The 17,676-nt window shown below is 38.4% G+C and overlaps 1 protein-coding gene across 1 annotated transcript in view; it reads right to left on the minus strand.

Annotated features, from left to right (window-relative positions):
* TENM1 (teneurin transmembrane protein 1) overlaps nucleotides 1-17,676 on the minus strand; it is a 523,494-nt gene that overhangs the window by 83,789 nt on the left and 422,029 nt on the right. Inside the window, exons 21-22 of the mRNA XM_045538891.1 lie at nucleotides 15,102-15,122; nucleotides 9,679-9,911 (exon numbers count right to left, since the gene is read on the minus strand). Coding sequence (XP_045394847.1) covers nucleotides 9,679-9,911; nucleotides 15,102-15,122 — 254 coding nt within the window. The remainder of the gene's footprint in view (nucleotides 1-9,678; nucleotides 9,912-15,101; nucleotides 15,123-17,676) is intronic.

Raw genomic sequence — 17,676 nt, forward strand, 5'->3', positions numbered from 1 at the left:
ATTGAACATTATTTTGTGAGTATTTTTCTTATACCTGCAGGGGTGTACCAAGGTTCGGGGGGATGGGAATGGTCTGTTCTGGGTGCAGACAGTAAGAGGAAGTGCATTTTCTGTAGAAATATTAAAACAATAATAAACCTGATGAATAGTAGGTCTGTTTTTACTAATACTGTTCACTGGAAATTCTAAACAATGTCAGTGATAAAATACTCCTCTCACTGTCCCATCCCCCTTTGGTATACCATTGTATGTTCACCCAGTTCTGATTAGGGGAGAGGGAAGAGGAAAGGGTGGATTTTTATCTAGGGGAGACAGGCTGAGGGACAGAGCAAGGGACTCAGAGTTAGCCAGGGACTCATTGAAAGACAGAATAAAGAGGAGACATTTCAAGCATCCCTACTTTACCAGTTTGCTGCTTAGATCTACCCAACTTAGATAACTTTTAAAAATCTGCTTTACTTAAAAAAATAGCAGCTGTCTTTCTTATATGCATATAACTTAAATTAGTGATGCTGGTGTAAATGCCCTGTGTGGTGCCATCTATAATTCTTGGGCTGAAGTGGCCAAAAAAACCGCAATCAATTGTTCAATTATAAAATAAAAATGGACTTCCTTACTCCATTTCCAGCTGTGTTTCAGCCTATGATTATGTTAAATTCATGGTTTTCCAAAGACATCTTATTTTACTGCACATCGCTTGAGTTTTACACTGTACAACCTCTAATTTATCCAGTGTTTCTGGAGGGTCAGTGAAGCTAAAAATATATTCTTAAGACTCCTCTGGTGTGGAGTGAATATTCTGGATTCTCTGGGAAGTCAACACACCATAGATGTCAGATTCCTTCAAAAATCAGCAAAGCATGCTAAGACTCGTCAGCAAACGACTTCCTCATTTCTTTCATTTTATAGTCAGCTCCATGCATTTGGCAATCTTGAAATTACTGGATTGTCTCGTACTGATGGTGGAGCAACATGGAGCCATGATCTAAGTTTTAACTCTAATACAGTTTCAAGTTTTAGAACTTTAAAAACAAACATTTTGCATTGAAAGAAATTTCCTAATTAACTTCTGAAGAATTTGTACATTAAAACATCTTACCCTGCTGGAGAAGACTGATAAAGCAAACGTACTACCTTCTGCTGAAGAGAAACTGTATTTAGAAGGAACTTGCTATTCTCATAAAACTTTTAATAGGAAGAAGTGAATCAAATTCCTTAATTACCATTTTATGGTTGGTAAAAGGGCAAATTACATGCCATCCATTTCTAAACTTCTAAATGTCTCTGGTGCTTTTAATTAAAGCTGCCATCTAGAAACTACTAAAGCAATTTTACGCAATTAGTTATTTATAGGTTACCATAATACACCACTCAAAATATGATTTAAGTGATTTGCAGCCTGTTAGTGTGTGATCTCTGTCACTTTTTTTGGCAGGTGGGGTCTTCTTTCTAATGAGCTGAGGTGATTCTTAAGTGGACAGGTAAGAAAGCTATGACACCGAGGAGCTGTGATAAGGGAGCAAAGTTATTTTGGCTAGTGATCTTAAATTAAAAAGAGATGAATCTTAATTCCATGCTGTCAGTCTTTACATGTAAGGGTCCAAGTTTCATTCTTGACAATACTGTGGAGATAAAGTATAATCACGGTTATTCCCTCACCCCTCCCCACTTTGCAGCTATTCCGCCAGATAACTAGCACCACACTTCTCTATGCCAACTTGAGTAGATCTCACCTAGGCTTGCCCTCCTGAGGTGATCTCATCTATCCAAACAGATCCATCCTGTGCTCCAGGCCCTCAAGGCCCCATCAATTGTTTTAATGAGGAATAAATGTGCTGCTCTTCCAGGCAATTCCCTGCACTGAACACTTAAGTTCATATCTGAAGAAAATCCTTATGGAATGAATTTAATGGTGAAATGGGAGGATGCTAAGGGAATTATTCTGGTTAGGTGGGCCTCGTGGGACTCTCCAAAATACAATATGTACAAGGAACCAGCACTAGAACTACTGCATCTCAAGGTCAAGAGGGATCAGCTAGTCAAATGACATACAATACCTAAATCCCACCCTACCTTGACTCGTGCTTTGTTTGTGGCACCATTCCTACCTAAAATTGTCAAGTCTCAGATTGATCTACAAGTGCGTGGAGTTTGCTTCCTTTCAAAGTAACTTATTCCATATGCGGGTCCCTATTGTAATCATTATTACTGTTAGCAAGAAAACAGCAAGACTGAGCATAATGGCAGGTAATATTTACTGTGTACACACTACATGCTGGGCATTGCACTAGGTGCTTTACATACATTATCCAACAACCTGGTTGTGTAGGCACTATCACTAGTATTCCAACTTTACAGATGAGGAATGTGAAGCTCAAGAAAGTTAAGCGCCTTGCCCAAGGTCACACAATTAATGAGAGGTAGATCTGGGATTTGCATCCAGTTCTCTTTGACTCCAAAACCTGGGAAATTACTATAATATTTGGTCTCTAAAATATTATCTCTGTGTTTGCTAGCATCTGATGCATACATGAAAATTAAAATAAATGCAGAAGAAAGTCATTTAATAATGCATCTGTGGCTTTATAAAATTTGAATGAACTTAATACAGATTTTATCAACCATGGATGTTACCTAGACCAACCAGGCAATTAGCCAAGGCTAAGTGAAAGTGCCTTCCTTTTGTGTGACTTCTTCTCATTAAAGCTTAGGGCTTTAGGGTTGCAACAGAACAGGCAGGAAAGTTCTCAAGTTCCAGTTGCTGTATCATAAGCAGATGCATTAGACCAACTGTGCATAAAAACAAGTTAAGATTTCATTCTGGTTGCACAATAGGCACTGTCTTCTGTTGTGGCTATAGTAAGTTGAGAGACCAATAACATAGTTTAAGAAAGAAATCCCCCTAAATGAAAACAGCACAGGATCACTGAGGGATAAAGAACAAATATTTTGCCTGAATTTTAAGGCTTTGTCAAACATATTTTTCTCAAGATGCCTCTGTTTCAAAAGGATGTTGGAGGAAAATTCTCATAGAAAATGCCTTGAAACTGAGCTGGGAATTTGGCCATCAGGGGTAGAATGTTGGTCTTACCCAGAAAGAAAACTTCATTGACTCTTTCAAACCTTTCCCCGCTTACCTTAAAGACTGACCTTACTCCCTCATTTTCAGCAGAATAGACCTACTTCTCTGAGAACACTGAGGCTATGAGAATGGAAAACCACCAACCTTCTAGCTTCTTCTACCTACAAACTTATCCCCATTCCTACACCTATATAAAATCTTAGGACAGTCCCTTCAATCTCCCCTCTTATTCAAGACCTATTCCCTTCCAGTTTCCTCCAGACCTTGTTTCAACCTTTATTCCCTGTCTTCTGTATCTTTCCATTGACCAATAAACATTGCCACATCTTCCTTATAGAAAAAGTCTTCCTGAGAGCCTTGGCCTCCCACTACTTATCACACTATCTCTCACATTCAAACTTCTTGGAAGAGTGATATTCACTAGCCATATTGATTTTATCGCCTCTCGTTGGCTCATCCACCAAATGAGTAAAATCTGGCTTCCACCTCTACCTCCATTCACAGCATCAATGGCAGGGTCACCAATGAACTCCTCATTGCCTAATCCAATGGCTACAAATGCGTGACATTCCATACTGTTTTCCACACTTCCTTGAAACAAACTACTCTCTTGGCTTTCTGGATACCATGCTTTTATGGTTCACCTCTTCTTTTTCGGAAGGTTTCAACTCAGTCTCTTTCATGAGATCCCCTTACATTGCTTACTTTGTACATTTTAGTACTCCCTACGGTTTCTTTGCCCCAGCCTTGTTCTAGTGCATTTATTATCCTGTCCCCAAAATTATCAAAAATGCATATGCCAGATAATCATGTCGCTCCTTTGCTTCAAATTTTTTGCCTGTGGGATAAAATCCAAACTTCCTATTCCTGTCTCTGCTCTTCCTATTACCCTCAAATAGTTTTACTGTAAAAATACCGAATTATTTGTAGTTTCCTAAATATACCATTCATTTTATCCATGCTGTGGCTTGCCTGTAATTTTGCTGAGGGCTGTCCCAAGTGTAGATCCAAATGGTTATGTCACCAAATACTAAAAGAATTTAGGAAAAACCTTACTGCCCTCATTGCAAAGAACATTACCATGCCTGTTTCTGTACTACATTCACTCTCTTATAGACACCAGTGACATCAGCAAGAAGTCACTGATTATAGTCTTAGCATCTTTCCATTAACCCCAAATATAGCTTTTCAGAATAGCATGCAGATGCCAGGGGAATGAATAGAGCTTCAGGATGCACCTCAGCTATATCTGGGTAGGGACAAAAACAGATTGTTTGTGTCTAAACTTTATCATAGCCAGATTTCTTAATTGCCAGTAAAGTTAGAATGAATCCTATACGGTTAGTGTCATGAATACCCTAAAAACACTTTTGGAAGCTGTCAAGATTTAAGGATCATTTCCCTCCTATGGAACAGCGCAGAGGCTGTTTGCACTCATCTGGATATTGCCTCAATCCTGCTGAGTTCTGAGGTCAGTTTGCTTAAAGATGTACATGAAAATATAGATATAATCCTTGGTGAGGTCTGAGAGGACGAAATTAAGTCATTGATTAATTTCATCCTGTCCAGTCACTCCTTCACCCTCTGTATCTACTTAAAAAAATAAATGCATTCAGCTTGTCACAAATTTTATTTTATATCCCCACCTAGTACCATTTCACATTCTGCTTAAGTACTTGGTCATCTATTACATGACTCATTAGTTTGAGTTCTCTGTAGAATTAAAGAAAGTTGCAGTAAAAATAATAAATGGAACCTAAGTTTCAACTACATCATCCATGCATGTTTTAAAAGCATCTTTCAAAGTCAATTCAAACTCATATACAATGCCAGGGATTAGCACTCCATCAACCTCTTTGCTAAACTTTTTTCCTTGCCCCATTACATTGAAGTATTGATGAGTAAAATGGCAAATGTTTCTCTTTATTGGGATTCAAATCAAAGTGCGTAAAACTGGATCAGATAAAGGCTTCTTCCCAGGAGAAGTACCCAGGGGCTATCATATGAAATTCTATTCAGGGACGCTTCCATTTTTCCTTCAAACAAAATTTGTAGTTACTACTGTAGTCAAGAATTTTAATAAAATGGAGGTTTCCTGCCTCTGTCCCTTAAGGAAAATTTGGTGAAGTTCCTAATTGCAGAATCTTCCGAAGAGATGTGACAATGTTTCCTGGAGATTTATGTGAATAATTACATTTACAGACTACGTAAATGCTATGTAGTACACTATGAGTACACTACTAGGTCAGAAAAATCTGAGAAATGGTTTTAATAGGAAAAGGAAATGAGACTAAAAGTTATTTATCTTATAAACAACAAGACATCACGGGCCTTTTTTTTTTTGGCATATTAGTTTTTTGGAATTGGGCAGACTTGGTATGGTTTCCAGTGTTGTTACCTACAAACTGTGTGACCCTGGGTAAATTTCTTAACCTATCTGAGTCTCTGTTTCCTCATCTGTAAAATGGGAATAATACTATTTACCTCATGCATTGTTGTGGAGATCAGAGATACTGTGTGTAAAATATCTAGCACAGTATATGGCACACCGTAGCCACTTAGTAAGTTTTAGCCATGATTATTTTAATAAATTAGAGCTGGGAGGGAGATCATCCTGAGTCCTTCAGTTTACAACGGAGGAATCTCAGGACCCAGTGTTTAAATGCCCAATGTCACAAAACTAGTCAATGATATCATTTCATCTATTTTAGTCTATTTCATTTTAGAAATGAAACCACAGTCAGGTACAGTGACTTGCATAGGGTCATGCAAGGAAACATGGACATTACATGGATTGAAAAAAAAAGTCCAGGTTCTCTCACATGGTATTCACCACAATTTGCTGCCATTTCTCAAAAAAGAAAAAAAAAATCCAATGGCTTCTGACCTTTTACCTTTTGCTGACTGGTTTTTAATCCCATTTGATAATTCACTCCTACTTTAGAACGAATGATCTCAAAAGCAAATTTTATTTCATCCTATTTTTAGAATAGATTCAGAAAGTAAATTAGCTGTCTTACAGATTAACATTTATTTGACATACCTTGCATAATTAAGGACATGTTGGAGAGCCTGCCTATAATTGCAATATGTTGCTTGTTAAAGTCTTAGAGCAAGCTCTCTTTCCTAACCTAGAAATGGTACTCCCTAGATGTACATTTCCATTTTCTACTGATCTACAGCTTTTCTTTATTAGCTTCTAGGTAGAAGGAAAAATCAAATCTCTCCTTAAAGAAATCTATTAAACCTTTGCTGTCTTCTAAGGGTGAAAGAAGGAGCTGATGTGCATAGTAGTTGAAAAGCAAAAAAAACAAACAAATTGGGCTTTCTTGAGAGACAAAGAATCTGTAGCAGAACCTCAAAGATAAAATTAGCAATTAGCAATACTCTCCTCTCAATTTGCACACTGTGATTTAATAGCTTCTTGCATGATTTTTCCTTTTACAGAAGTCTATGAAACTGCCCTGCAGCATTCCATATAATGAGAACCTCACTTCTGATTCACTGACAAGGGTGAGTGCCAACTATATTTAGCATGGAGACAGGTGCCATAGCTAGGCACCTAAGTGATCTGACCAGCATTTTCAAAGCAACTGATGCCTGGACATAGGTTTTGCCATCTGAGTGATTATTATAAAGAGCTCTAACGGGGTCTTCAAACGTTAGCATGGTTGAAGGAGAGGTAGTTCATACCTAGTATGAACCACACATCCCACTCCTTTAAGAATTCTAGGTCACTCACTGGGATCAAAGCAGATGTTGACAATACCAACTTCAGGAAAAGTTATGTGAAACCTGTCCTGGATGGATTAGAAATTCTGCCTGGGCTAGATGTTCTTAGGGCCTCTCATTGCCTTGGAATGAATAAAGTGTGCCAGATTATGGGAAAGGCTACTCTTGGACAGAATTATGAGTAAAATCAAGTCAAAGGAAAGTGTACTAGTAGCTATGACAAGAAGAAAAACTTTGTTTAATATTAGCTTTAACAGACATATAAATTTTAGCACGCTCACTACTGATGCTTCAAGAGTTCATGTAAATTCTGTTTATCAGGACTCTATTATTGCTGCTTTCCAAGCAAAAAAGAAAGAAAGAAAGAAACAAATAAAAAAAACAACACACAAAACTGCAGTAAACCGATGATTTAATTGGAAAAGCCAGGATATTCCTTCTCTATGTGGCAGGTTGAATGTGGTAGGTGAGGTGCGTGGTTTTCAAACTAGCAGCAACTCAGGAGGATGCCAATTTAGGCACGATACAAGCTTGATTCCTCCCTGTTTCTTATGCAGAAATCCTTATAATACCCAGAAGAGTTTTTAGCCTGTGTAAAGGTGGGACCTCGCCTGATGTATTTTCCTGAAACATGAGCTGATTATATGTTGCACCTGAGTTATTCATTCACTCATTAAATATTTATTGTGGACCTACTATGTACAAGAAATGAGAGCTGGAAAAGAGGAAAAAAAAAGAAACACTTTTTACCATAATACTTGGGGAGAGGAGCTTATGTTCCCTTAGGGGCAAAAAGTCACCCCCTTTAAACACCATTGAAATTCCTTTTAGGAATTCTTGGCAGAGATAAGAATTAATTGATCAATTACACAATAAGCATGTGTGGTGGATCCCGCACTGTGCTAGAAATTGGTGGGGAGGTAGAGAAGATTCCAAAATATTAGATGTGGTTTCTTATCTCAAGTAACTTACTTCAGTAGAAAAAAAATCTCCTACTCATGAAAGCACTGGAAAGCAAAATAAGGCAAATACAATCAAGTGATAATTGGGCAGTGTAGACCCTGTTAAATAAATTCAGATTTAATGGGCTGGGGTTAGCCAGAGGGGCTTTTTGAAAGACAAAAGGCCTTGAAGAAAGTGAAGGCTTTAAACTCTGATAGTAGTTGGAATTTAATCCCAATATGGCAAATGTCAAACGGCTAAAGAGTACCCTCTTAAAATCTGAAATAAGTGACCATCTAACAAATTAAACACATTGACCTCACTATATTTATTGGCATGGAAAGATGTTCATAGTACATTAAGTGTGAAAAGCAGGTTATAGAACAGCATTGTATGATACGATTTCACTCTTAAAGAACTAAAATATATGATATGCACAGAAAAAAGTCTGGAAGGATAAATACTAAAATGTTAACAGAGGTTTTCTATATGTGGTAGGCTTATGGGTGATTTTAATTAAATTTTTTGTTCTCTCTTTTCTAATTTTTCTGCAACAAATGGGTGCTATTTGTTTAATAATTTTAAAAAGCACATTGGCTTCATAAAACCTAGCAAAATATACTTTGTAAAACCCACAAACATAAATGCATGCACACGCAACCACACACACACACAGAGATATCCTGGAGCAGAAATAGAGAAGGGTGACTAAATAATTAAGGACATAGGGTAGATGATATATGATGACAGACTTAAAAGTTGACTGTCCTTCATTCAGCTAAGTGGTCTAAGATGGGCATATGATCCAAGTCTATAAAATCATGAAATTAATTAGGAGACACAGATTTGTTCACTAAATCCTGGGCAATCAAATTGAGGATTGGTCCTTGAAGACTGAGAAGTAAATTTAGGACAAATAAAAGTAAGATCAAGCTCTCACACAAAGCAACAGAAAAGGCCGGGCACAGTGGCTCATGCCTGTAATCCTAGCACTCTGGCAGGCCGAGGCGGGTGGATCGCTCATCAGGAGTTCGAGGCCAGCCTGAGCAAGAGCGAGACCCCATCTCTACTAAAAATAGAAAGAAATTATCTGGACAGCTAAACATATATATACAAAAAAAATTAGCTGGGCATGGTGGCACACGCCTGTAGTCCCAGCTACTCGGGAGGCTGAGGCAGGAGGATTGCTCGAGCCCAGGAGTTTCAGGTTGCTGTGAGCGAGGCTGATGACATGGCACTCTAGCCCCGGCAACAGAGTGAGACTCTGTCTCAAAAAAAAAAAAAATAAATAAAAAACCCCAAAAACAAAAAAAACCCAAAAAACAAAAACAAAAACGAAACAAAGCAACAGAAAAAAAATTGGAATGTGTTTTCCTAGAGGTACTATAAATTGAAAATATAAGTAGTTTCAAGGATAATTTCAATAAATTAATGGAAGAAAGGTTCATTAAAGGTTGTTAAGCAAAAGCCAGGAATGTTTAGGGTCTGTGAGCTATTCTACATATTTGACAGTGGTAGAAGGGGAGTGCAGACCTAATCCCAACCAGGCAGGCCAGAGGTAAAGCAGGAGCCTGGAGGTCCTGCCCTGGGCCAGGTTAACCCTTCAGTTGCTGGACTGTAGGGGGTTTCCAGAAGGTTGGGGTGTTAGGGAGGCCCTCAGAGGGCTCTAGACAATACTTATTTGTGTACCAGAAAGAAAGCATTTGAATCTTTTAATAACATTATGACCATACTAATGCATATTGGCTAAAAATTCATCTTGGATATGCCTATCTTCTGGGATAGACTTCAGAGAAGATGTATGTCTGAGGCAAAATATGGAAATGGATGGTTGGACTACAGTGTGGCAACAGTCTCAGGATTTTGTGAAGTCAAATGAAATCTTCAGATGACCAAAGAATGATTTTTTTTTTTTTTTTTACCTCGGGGGCTGTTCAGTGAAGCTTCCGATGCTCTCCCACCGTCTCCACAGTGACTCTGGTCAAAGGGAAGGCACTGATCACCAGTTCCAGCCACCACTTCAAAATTCTTGGACAGATCTTTTGTTTCCACAAGAGATTTCAACTTGTAGACTTTTCGAGTATTGGTGTCTGATAAATAGAGTGATTCAGACACAGGGTCCATAGCCAGATAGTATTTGTGAGCAGGACTTGTGCTAAGGAAGAGAAAAGGAAAGTTACTAAAAGCAGTTTTTTCAACATGCATCCCCTGGGGGCTGCCTTTTGTCACAAATAGAAAAATTTCTAAACAGATGAACAGATTCATCTATCTTCCTTCTAATGTACCAAGGGGATGAATACTTCTTTGTTTTTCTAGTAATGGGTTTAGGTATGAAAAAAATCCAGTGTGTACTGCTAACCTATAATGATGCTGACATTTCAATACCATCCATTTGGGGGTAGGAAGAAACAGAAGATAGAAAATCCCAGGAGATCACTTTTCTCATACTTTTCATACCCACTTATCCAATTACCTACTAGATGACTGCCTGGGTGTCTCACTGCCACGTCAAACACAACAAATCCAAAACAGAAGTTATTTTCTTTTCCTGCCTTCTCCGTACCTCATAAATCTACTCATTCTCTCCTGGGCTTCCTATCTCACTTGGGGACACTACTATCCTCCAAGGCTTCTGTTGTCAACTGAAAGGCATGTTCAGAGCTTGAGAAGTGTCACTGAGGGAGAGCTGTGCTGGAGAAACACTGCCAAACCTTTTCTCTCCAAGCTTCCTTTTTTCAGCTGACCACCACACTTCTCTAATTTAGTTTTTCTTCCTTCAGGACATAATAGAACTGATTATATTTAACCATTTTTTTAGTTATAATCACAATCACATGATTGTGTGATCACACAGCCATACCTCCTAAAGGTAACACTAAAGTTAACTTGATTAGATTTTGGCCTTCCTGGAACTTCAATTACATATTCACATGGGATCTTGTGTTATTTTTATCGGCATAGATGGCTGAGCTCGTTCATTAATTTTGATTCTTCCTTATTTAATTTATTTTTTCAATGGCTACAGGAACTTTGGTTTGGGGGATATTTTATTTCAACCTAAAGTCCACGTAATACTGACATCTTCCAAGCCCCAAACCTGGGAGTTGTCCCTGATTTCTCCTTTTCTCTCCACATGCAGTTGTAAACTAGCTTTCAGCACCATTCTCTTCTTCCATCCCTCTGCCATTACATTAATTCTAACTTTCATCATCTCTGGTCTGGGATACTTTCTATCTTCTGGCACATAGGAGGTGTTTTTGAAATCTTAAATCCATTTCTCCCCACACTGCCTCAGGGTTATTCTGATTATTTGACTTCCATCTTTAAAAACCTTTTAATGTGCCTTGGTGTGGTATACAAGCCTTTCTTCACTTAATTCCGCCTTTCGAGGCTTTACTCAGGCATTGTCTCCTGAAGGAAGCCTTCCCTAAATCTCTAGTCTGGGTTATCTGCATCATGCTTACCTCTCTTCTGGGAATTACATATTCTATTAAATTATTTATGTGTTTGTATCCATGCCCCCAATAAACCATGAGAGATTGGAGGAGTGCAACTTTGTCTTATGTATCTCTACCCAGTTGTCAAAGCCAGAAACCAGAAGCCATTCTTTTCTACCTCCTTCTTTCCATCATTCCCCACATCCAGTGAAATATCATGTTTTTATGATTCTACTTCCTAAATTCTTCTCCAGTCTGCCCACTTCTCTTTATCTCTGATGTCATTAGTCTAAGGCCCCATCATCTCTCATCTGAACTCCATCCTTGGTACCATTTCTGTATTATGCATTTGTTTATTAATTCATTATAAAGCATTTACTTAGTGCTTACAATGTGCCTAAGAACTGTTCTATGGTCTGGAGACCTGCTGCATCTTGTATGCAAGATATAGCCCCTTTTTTAAAGATACTCACAGTCTAGTGGGAGAGAGATAAGTAGATAGGGTATGACTGCCATAGGTCCAAGTGTTATGATAGGAGAAGTAGAGAGGGAGAGAAATGAATAGAGAGGAGGGACTTGTGACTTGCAGCACCTATTGTATTGTATTAGCAGTATTGTTTAAAATTATTAACTAAAGTCCATACTTTATTCAGACTTCCTTAGTTTTACCTAATGTCCTTTTTCTGTTCCAGGATCCCATCCAGGATACCACATTTTATTTAGTCGTCATTGTCTTCTTAGGCTCTTCTGGGCTGTGATAGTTTCTCAGACTTTTCTTGTTTTTGATGACCTTAACAGTTTTGAGGAGTAGTGGTCAGGTATTTTGTAGGATACCCTTGATGGGAATGTCTGATTTTTTTTCTCATAGTTAGACAGGGGTTATGAGCTTTTGGAAGGAAGACCACAGAAGTAAAGTGGCATTCTGATCAAATCATATCAAGGGTACATACTATCAACATGACATATCATTGATGGGGTTGACCTCTATCACCTGGCTGAAATAGCATTTGTCAGGTTTTCCCATTGGTAAGTTACTCATTCTCCCCCACTTTCCACATTTTACTCTTTGGAAGGAAGTAACTGTGCGCAGCCAATACTTAAGGAGTAGGGAGTTATGCTCCACCTCCTTGAGGGTGAAGTAGCTACATAAATTATTTGGAATTCTTATGAATGGAAGCTTTATCTCTTCTATATTTATTTATGAATTTAACCATTTATTTATATCAGTATGGACTCATAGATATTTACCTTATACCTTGCATTAAAACCAATGTAACTTTATTTTGTTGCTCAAATTGTTCTAGCATTAGCCATTAGGAACTCTTTCTACTGGCTTATGTGCCCCTTTGCCATGCCCCCATCAAGGTGGGTTGTTTTTTAGCCCTTCTTTTTCTCTGGCATTACAAGATGCTCCAGTCTCATCTTGTATACTCTCTGCCCCAATCCTAGAATCAGCTGTGTCTCCAAGGAACCCTGGTTCCTTTTACTGGAGAATGGTATTAGAAACCAAGATATGGGTGCTGCATGTGAGCATTATTTATTTATTTATTTATTTATTTTTACATATCTCTCTCTCCAACTACACTGTAAGCTCTCTGTAGGCAGGAACCATATTCATCTGTCTACTCTCAGTGCCAAGAGAGTGCCTGACACGGTTGATGTTCAATTAAGCACTGAACTAAATTGAATTGCAGGACATGAAACTAAGACACAAAAGAGTTCAGGCCTTAGGACTTTGGAATGTCAGGCCTTAGGACTTAGCCAAACAAAATGGAAGGGAGAGGATCATCAGAACAATTAAGATACCTTTAAAGACTGGCATGCTATTAATTGTATTTGTAATTTTATTGGCTCTCTAAGCATATTTATATATGTTAATAATAAGTCTGGCAAATACTAATTTGAGAATCAGTTTATAATTGTAATTGGGAAAAAATCAGGTCCAATTGGAATACTTGACTTTTTTCTACTTACCTTCATCAAATAAGAGAATCCAGTAGATTCCAGGGACACCTTCAACCCTGGAATCACCATGACAGGTGCTGCAAATAAACTGTAAAGGGCCCCAACAGACTCCAGAATTGATTTGGCAGTCATACCAGACAAGGCATCTCTGTAGCAAAGACTGCTTCAATAGGTGGTTTGAGTAAAAGTTTTAAAATATTTAGTTGAATTTTTGTCCTCATAATAAATTTCTTCAATGAACTTAGATCTTTCTAGAATATAGAAGGGGTCACAACCCTTCACTGAAACAACCTTCAATACTTTGGTAGCCAGTTTGTGAAGTTTCAGTTGAGCCAGATTAATCATGCTTTGTTTAGGAAGAGTCCATAGGCTATTTTTCCAAGAGAAATGTTATTCGCACAAAAGTACTTTGGAATGCATTACATTCATTCATTATTGAATAACCCCAATGTGCCTGTGAGGGAAGTTAGAATTAGCATTCTCCTCAAATCTCAGCTGGGGAAACCCAGACACACAGGGAGCTTGCCCAGGGTCACTAACAAGTTTGGGCCCGGACTAAGATTAGATTATATCATATGTGACTGTGTATGAAAAATGCCATCAGAATACTCTTGTCCTGAAGGTGGCAAAACAAATCAGTGTTCCTACCTTTTGTTCAGCTCGGCTGTTCTCAAATGTTGTGTACTGGCCTTTAGAAGATGGAATATCCCAACATACCAAATTCAAATCTGATTAATGTTATTTTCTTGACAGCCAGCAGTCAGGAATGTCCCTTATATCAATATGTAATTTGCCATTTCATGCTATTTCCCAAGCGCTCTTCAGCTCTTTTGAGACTGATTTCTTTCTACTTTTTGAAAACATGCTATACTTGAGAAAGAAAAACCACTGGACTACGTTCCAATTTGTTTTAATCCCTTGTGTCTAAATGCAAGCTGCAATTTGAGATATGTGAAGATTTCTTTTATAACTTGGGTGTTGGACTTACTGTCACCTTCTGGTTAGTTTTACATTCAAGCAATGCCCTTCAACTTAACAAAGATCACTTCATTCATGCTAGTTAAAATCACATGGATTGTTAAATGGGCAATTAATGCTTATAATTAATACTGTGCAACACTTTACCAGTAAGCAATTTGACAACCAAGTTAATTTGCTTAAGGAATCAGTTATGCCAAAGTAGCAAGGCCGATCTTCTGTACTGGCATTTAGGAAGTGGCATCTCCCAAACGAAATCCAAATTAAAAACCCTACTAGTGGCATTTTGATGACAATTGGCATTCAGGAGTGAACAAAATCAATTTTCTCCTTTGCAATTTCAGGTAATTTAGAATAGTTTTGACAAGTGTAATGCATAAACAAATTGAATAGAAATACTCATTATGATTAATTTCAGAGCTATGTGCTATTGTCTGTAAATGGTCAGTTTAGAGATTTCCTGTTACTTCTTTTTGGTGGAAAGAAATAGAAACCATGAGGTCACATAAAAGAAAAAAATATCTCATTAAAGAATGTCATCATGTTTACTGTCTCTTAGTACACTTGTCAGCTATATTTCTGGATCTAGGAATATTGCTATGTTACCTCTCTTTCTACCTGCAATTTGAAAACATCAAATCTATTTGAATTTACAGACTCATTTGTGATATCACCTTAGGGAAACATAATGAGAATTAAGGCCTTGCTTTCCCATTAAGTACTGAACTTCCTGCTTTCACTCATCTTGTTTTCTTTTCAGTATGTTCTGATCCTCAAACAAATTCCTACTTAGTGTACTCCTCTTCTTTTGGAAGACACTTACCTGAGTCATAATTTCCAAATTCACATTCACACTATTCCTTTAACCTTATTTAAGAAGCAAAATTTCCCTGTTAGCACATTATTAGGAGGTGGTCTCTTAGGCAAAAGAGGGCATTAGGCAGCTGCCCATGTGATTTGCTTACCTATGTCTGGTATCTCTGTTTCTAGCGTGCATAAGGTATCCACGAGTAGCAAGTAAAAGCAAATAGAGAATAATCAGTATCATTCAACAAGCCAAATCTAACCAGACACACTGATTCCTAACTCAGATTGCGGCTATTAGAGAGACTCCACAGGGATCACTTAGTCAGACGTGCAAGCCAAAGTTGACCCAATCCCTCCCTCCAGGCTTCTCCTTCTAAGATGGTGTCAAGGTGATTGTATATTTTGCTCAGTGGATGGGCAAAGTTCTAAGGCAGATTTTCAAAAGGTTCTCTCTCAGCCACCTATATCAGAATCACTTAGATTCTTGCACATGTGCAGTTTCCTGGGGCTCTCCTCAGTCCTGCTGAATCAAAATTTCAAGGTGGGGATGGGTCCTGGGAACTTTATTTTTAACAAATTCAGCTGGTGATTCTGATGCAAAGTAAGGCTTAAGAACCACTGAGCTAGGGGTTGAAGAAGCAGTCCCTGCAGAGGGGCTGACCATTCTAGGCTTTGTTTTGATAGTCATGACACCCTATCAAAATGTAAAATCACCGTGTTTTATTATCAAGTCATGTGTTGGACAGACATTCCAATCCTAACCCTACACCACTTATCTGACCTCAGAGATAAGATAGGGACATCTATTGTGCACATTCCTTTACAATACTAAAAAGCTTCTTAACAAGTTGAAAGTATGAGGGTTTCTCATGACAGAATGTCTCTGGCATCAAAACTGCTGCATCAAAACAGTTTCAACAAAACATTGTGTACATCAACTATTAGGGCCTGTGTCTTCCAGTCATCCATGTTCTAAGGGGGCAACTGGAGTGGGAAAAACAGAACTGTCAGGCCAGAAGAAGCAGAGCACTTTAGCAGCTCCTGATCTATAAGCCTCTTGGCCCAGGGTATTGCCTAGGGCATTTCTCTCTGGGACCCAGTATGAGGCTTCTGTGTACAGGCCTGACTTTGGGTCAAGTCTGCCTGGGATTAAAAGGCTATAATCATCTGTGAAATAGTCATTTCAATTTTAAAATCCTTTTAAATCTGGCCCTTCTGTCATTTTGAAAACGTGAAGATAACAAATCTTTTTATCTAAACTAGAAAATATTCTTATTCTTTGGAATGTCAGGGAAGAAGAAAAGACACAGAATTATTTCACCTGAAGCTATCTGCTACAACTAATTCAACTGTTTTTAAAAAGAACCTTTCTAGGATTTTACTAGTTGGGCCACAGGTCAAAGTCTACTGACTTTTCTGTGTCCTTGGCCCATCTCAAAAGGGTAGGTATCTTGTGGGTTGAAACAAAGGTCAGCTGGTAAGGATGGGGAGCTCTGATTAGAAACCTAGCCTGAGGCATTTGCACCTCTTTCAATTTCTTTGTCTCTAGATACTGGCCTGTTTTTGTGGCCTCTAAATTATAGGGTGAGCGTGCTTGAGGCTGGCTTTAATCACTGTAACATAGTTGATCTTCCTGAAGGAACTTTAGTTGTGAAAGTACTAGAAGGACCTCATTAAAATACGGTTTCATCCACAACAGATTCTCATGGTATAGAGCCATTTGTGTGGCTACGAAAGGCTTTGAAATTCTTAGGTGATGGCAAGGAGAGGGAAGGGGGATGGTTTGACTTTCTTGCAGCTGCTTCTGATTCTGCTAATAATGTCACTGTGAATTTGGAAAGATGTCCCATATTATGCAGAGCAGCTTCTCTCATTAACATCTCAGAGGGAGGAAGTGAAAATGACGGAATTTATTTCCAGTGTGTGACCTTGTTCTGTCTCAGAATTACTTTTAGTTAAGGATTTAGGACTGAGCCACCACCAAAGTTGGTCTGCTGTTTAGCTGGCAAGTGACTACATGCTGAGGTGCCAGTGTGTGAGCTCTTCACAAGGGCCTGGGCCCATCCGTGGGCCCTGCCACCTGGCAATGGACCAAATTGAAGCTTGCCATGAGTTAGGAGGAGAAAGGAATGGGATTTCAAGTCTTTTTAGAGTAAGAAATGCTCCCAGTGATAGGGTCTTTAAGTTGCTCTTTGATTTTCTCTACAGCCAGATGATGAAAAGGGCCATTTACTCTTCTTTTTTAATTTAAAAGAAAATTATTGAGATATGATTTATATACCATAAAATTCACCCTTCTAAAACGTACAATTCAGCAGTTTCCAGTATATTCAGAGAGTTGTGCAACCATTACCATCATCCAATTCCAGAACATTTTCATCACCCCATGAAGAAACTTGGTACCTATTAGCAGTCACTTTCCATTCTCCCCTCCCTCCCTCAGCCCCAGGCAACCACAATCTGCTTTCTGTTTCTACAGATTTGCCTCTTTTAGACATTTCATATAAATGGAACTGACCATTCAATATTTGTCCTTTTGTGTCTGGCTTCTTTCACTTAACATAATGTCATGTCTGTTCTTTTTATATTTTTGTGAGGTGAGGTATAGAAAAGAGGGGATATGAGAACTTTGCAGTGTTGTGTAGTGACCTGGTGTCATGGGAGTTTGGCATGCTCCATGGTGTCTGCAGCGCTTTACTTGTTCTTCATGCTGTTCAGAGCGTCTTTCCTTAT

The sequence above is a fragment of the Lemur catta genome, chromosome X (genome assembly GCF_020740605.2).
Source record: "Lemur catta isolate mLemCat1 chromosome X, mLemCat1.pri, whole genome shotgun sequence".
In the NCBI taxonomy this organism is placed as follows: Eukaryota; Metazoa; Chordata; class Mammalia; order Primates; family Lemuridae; genus Lemur; species Lemur catta.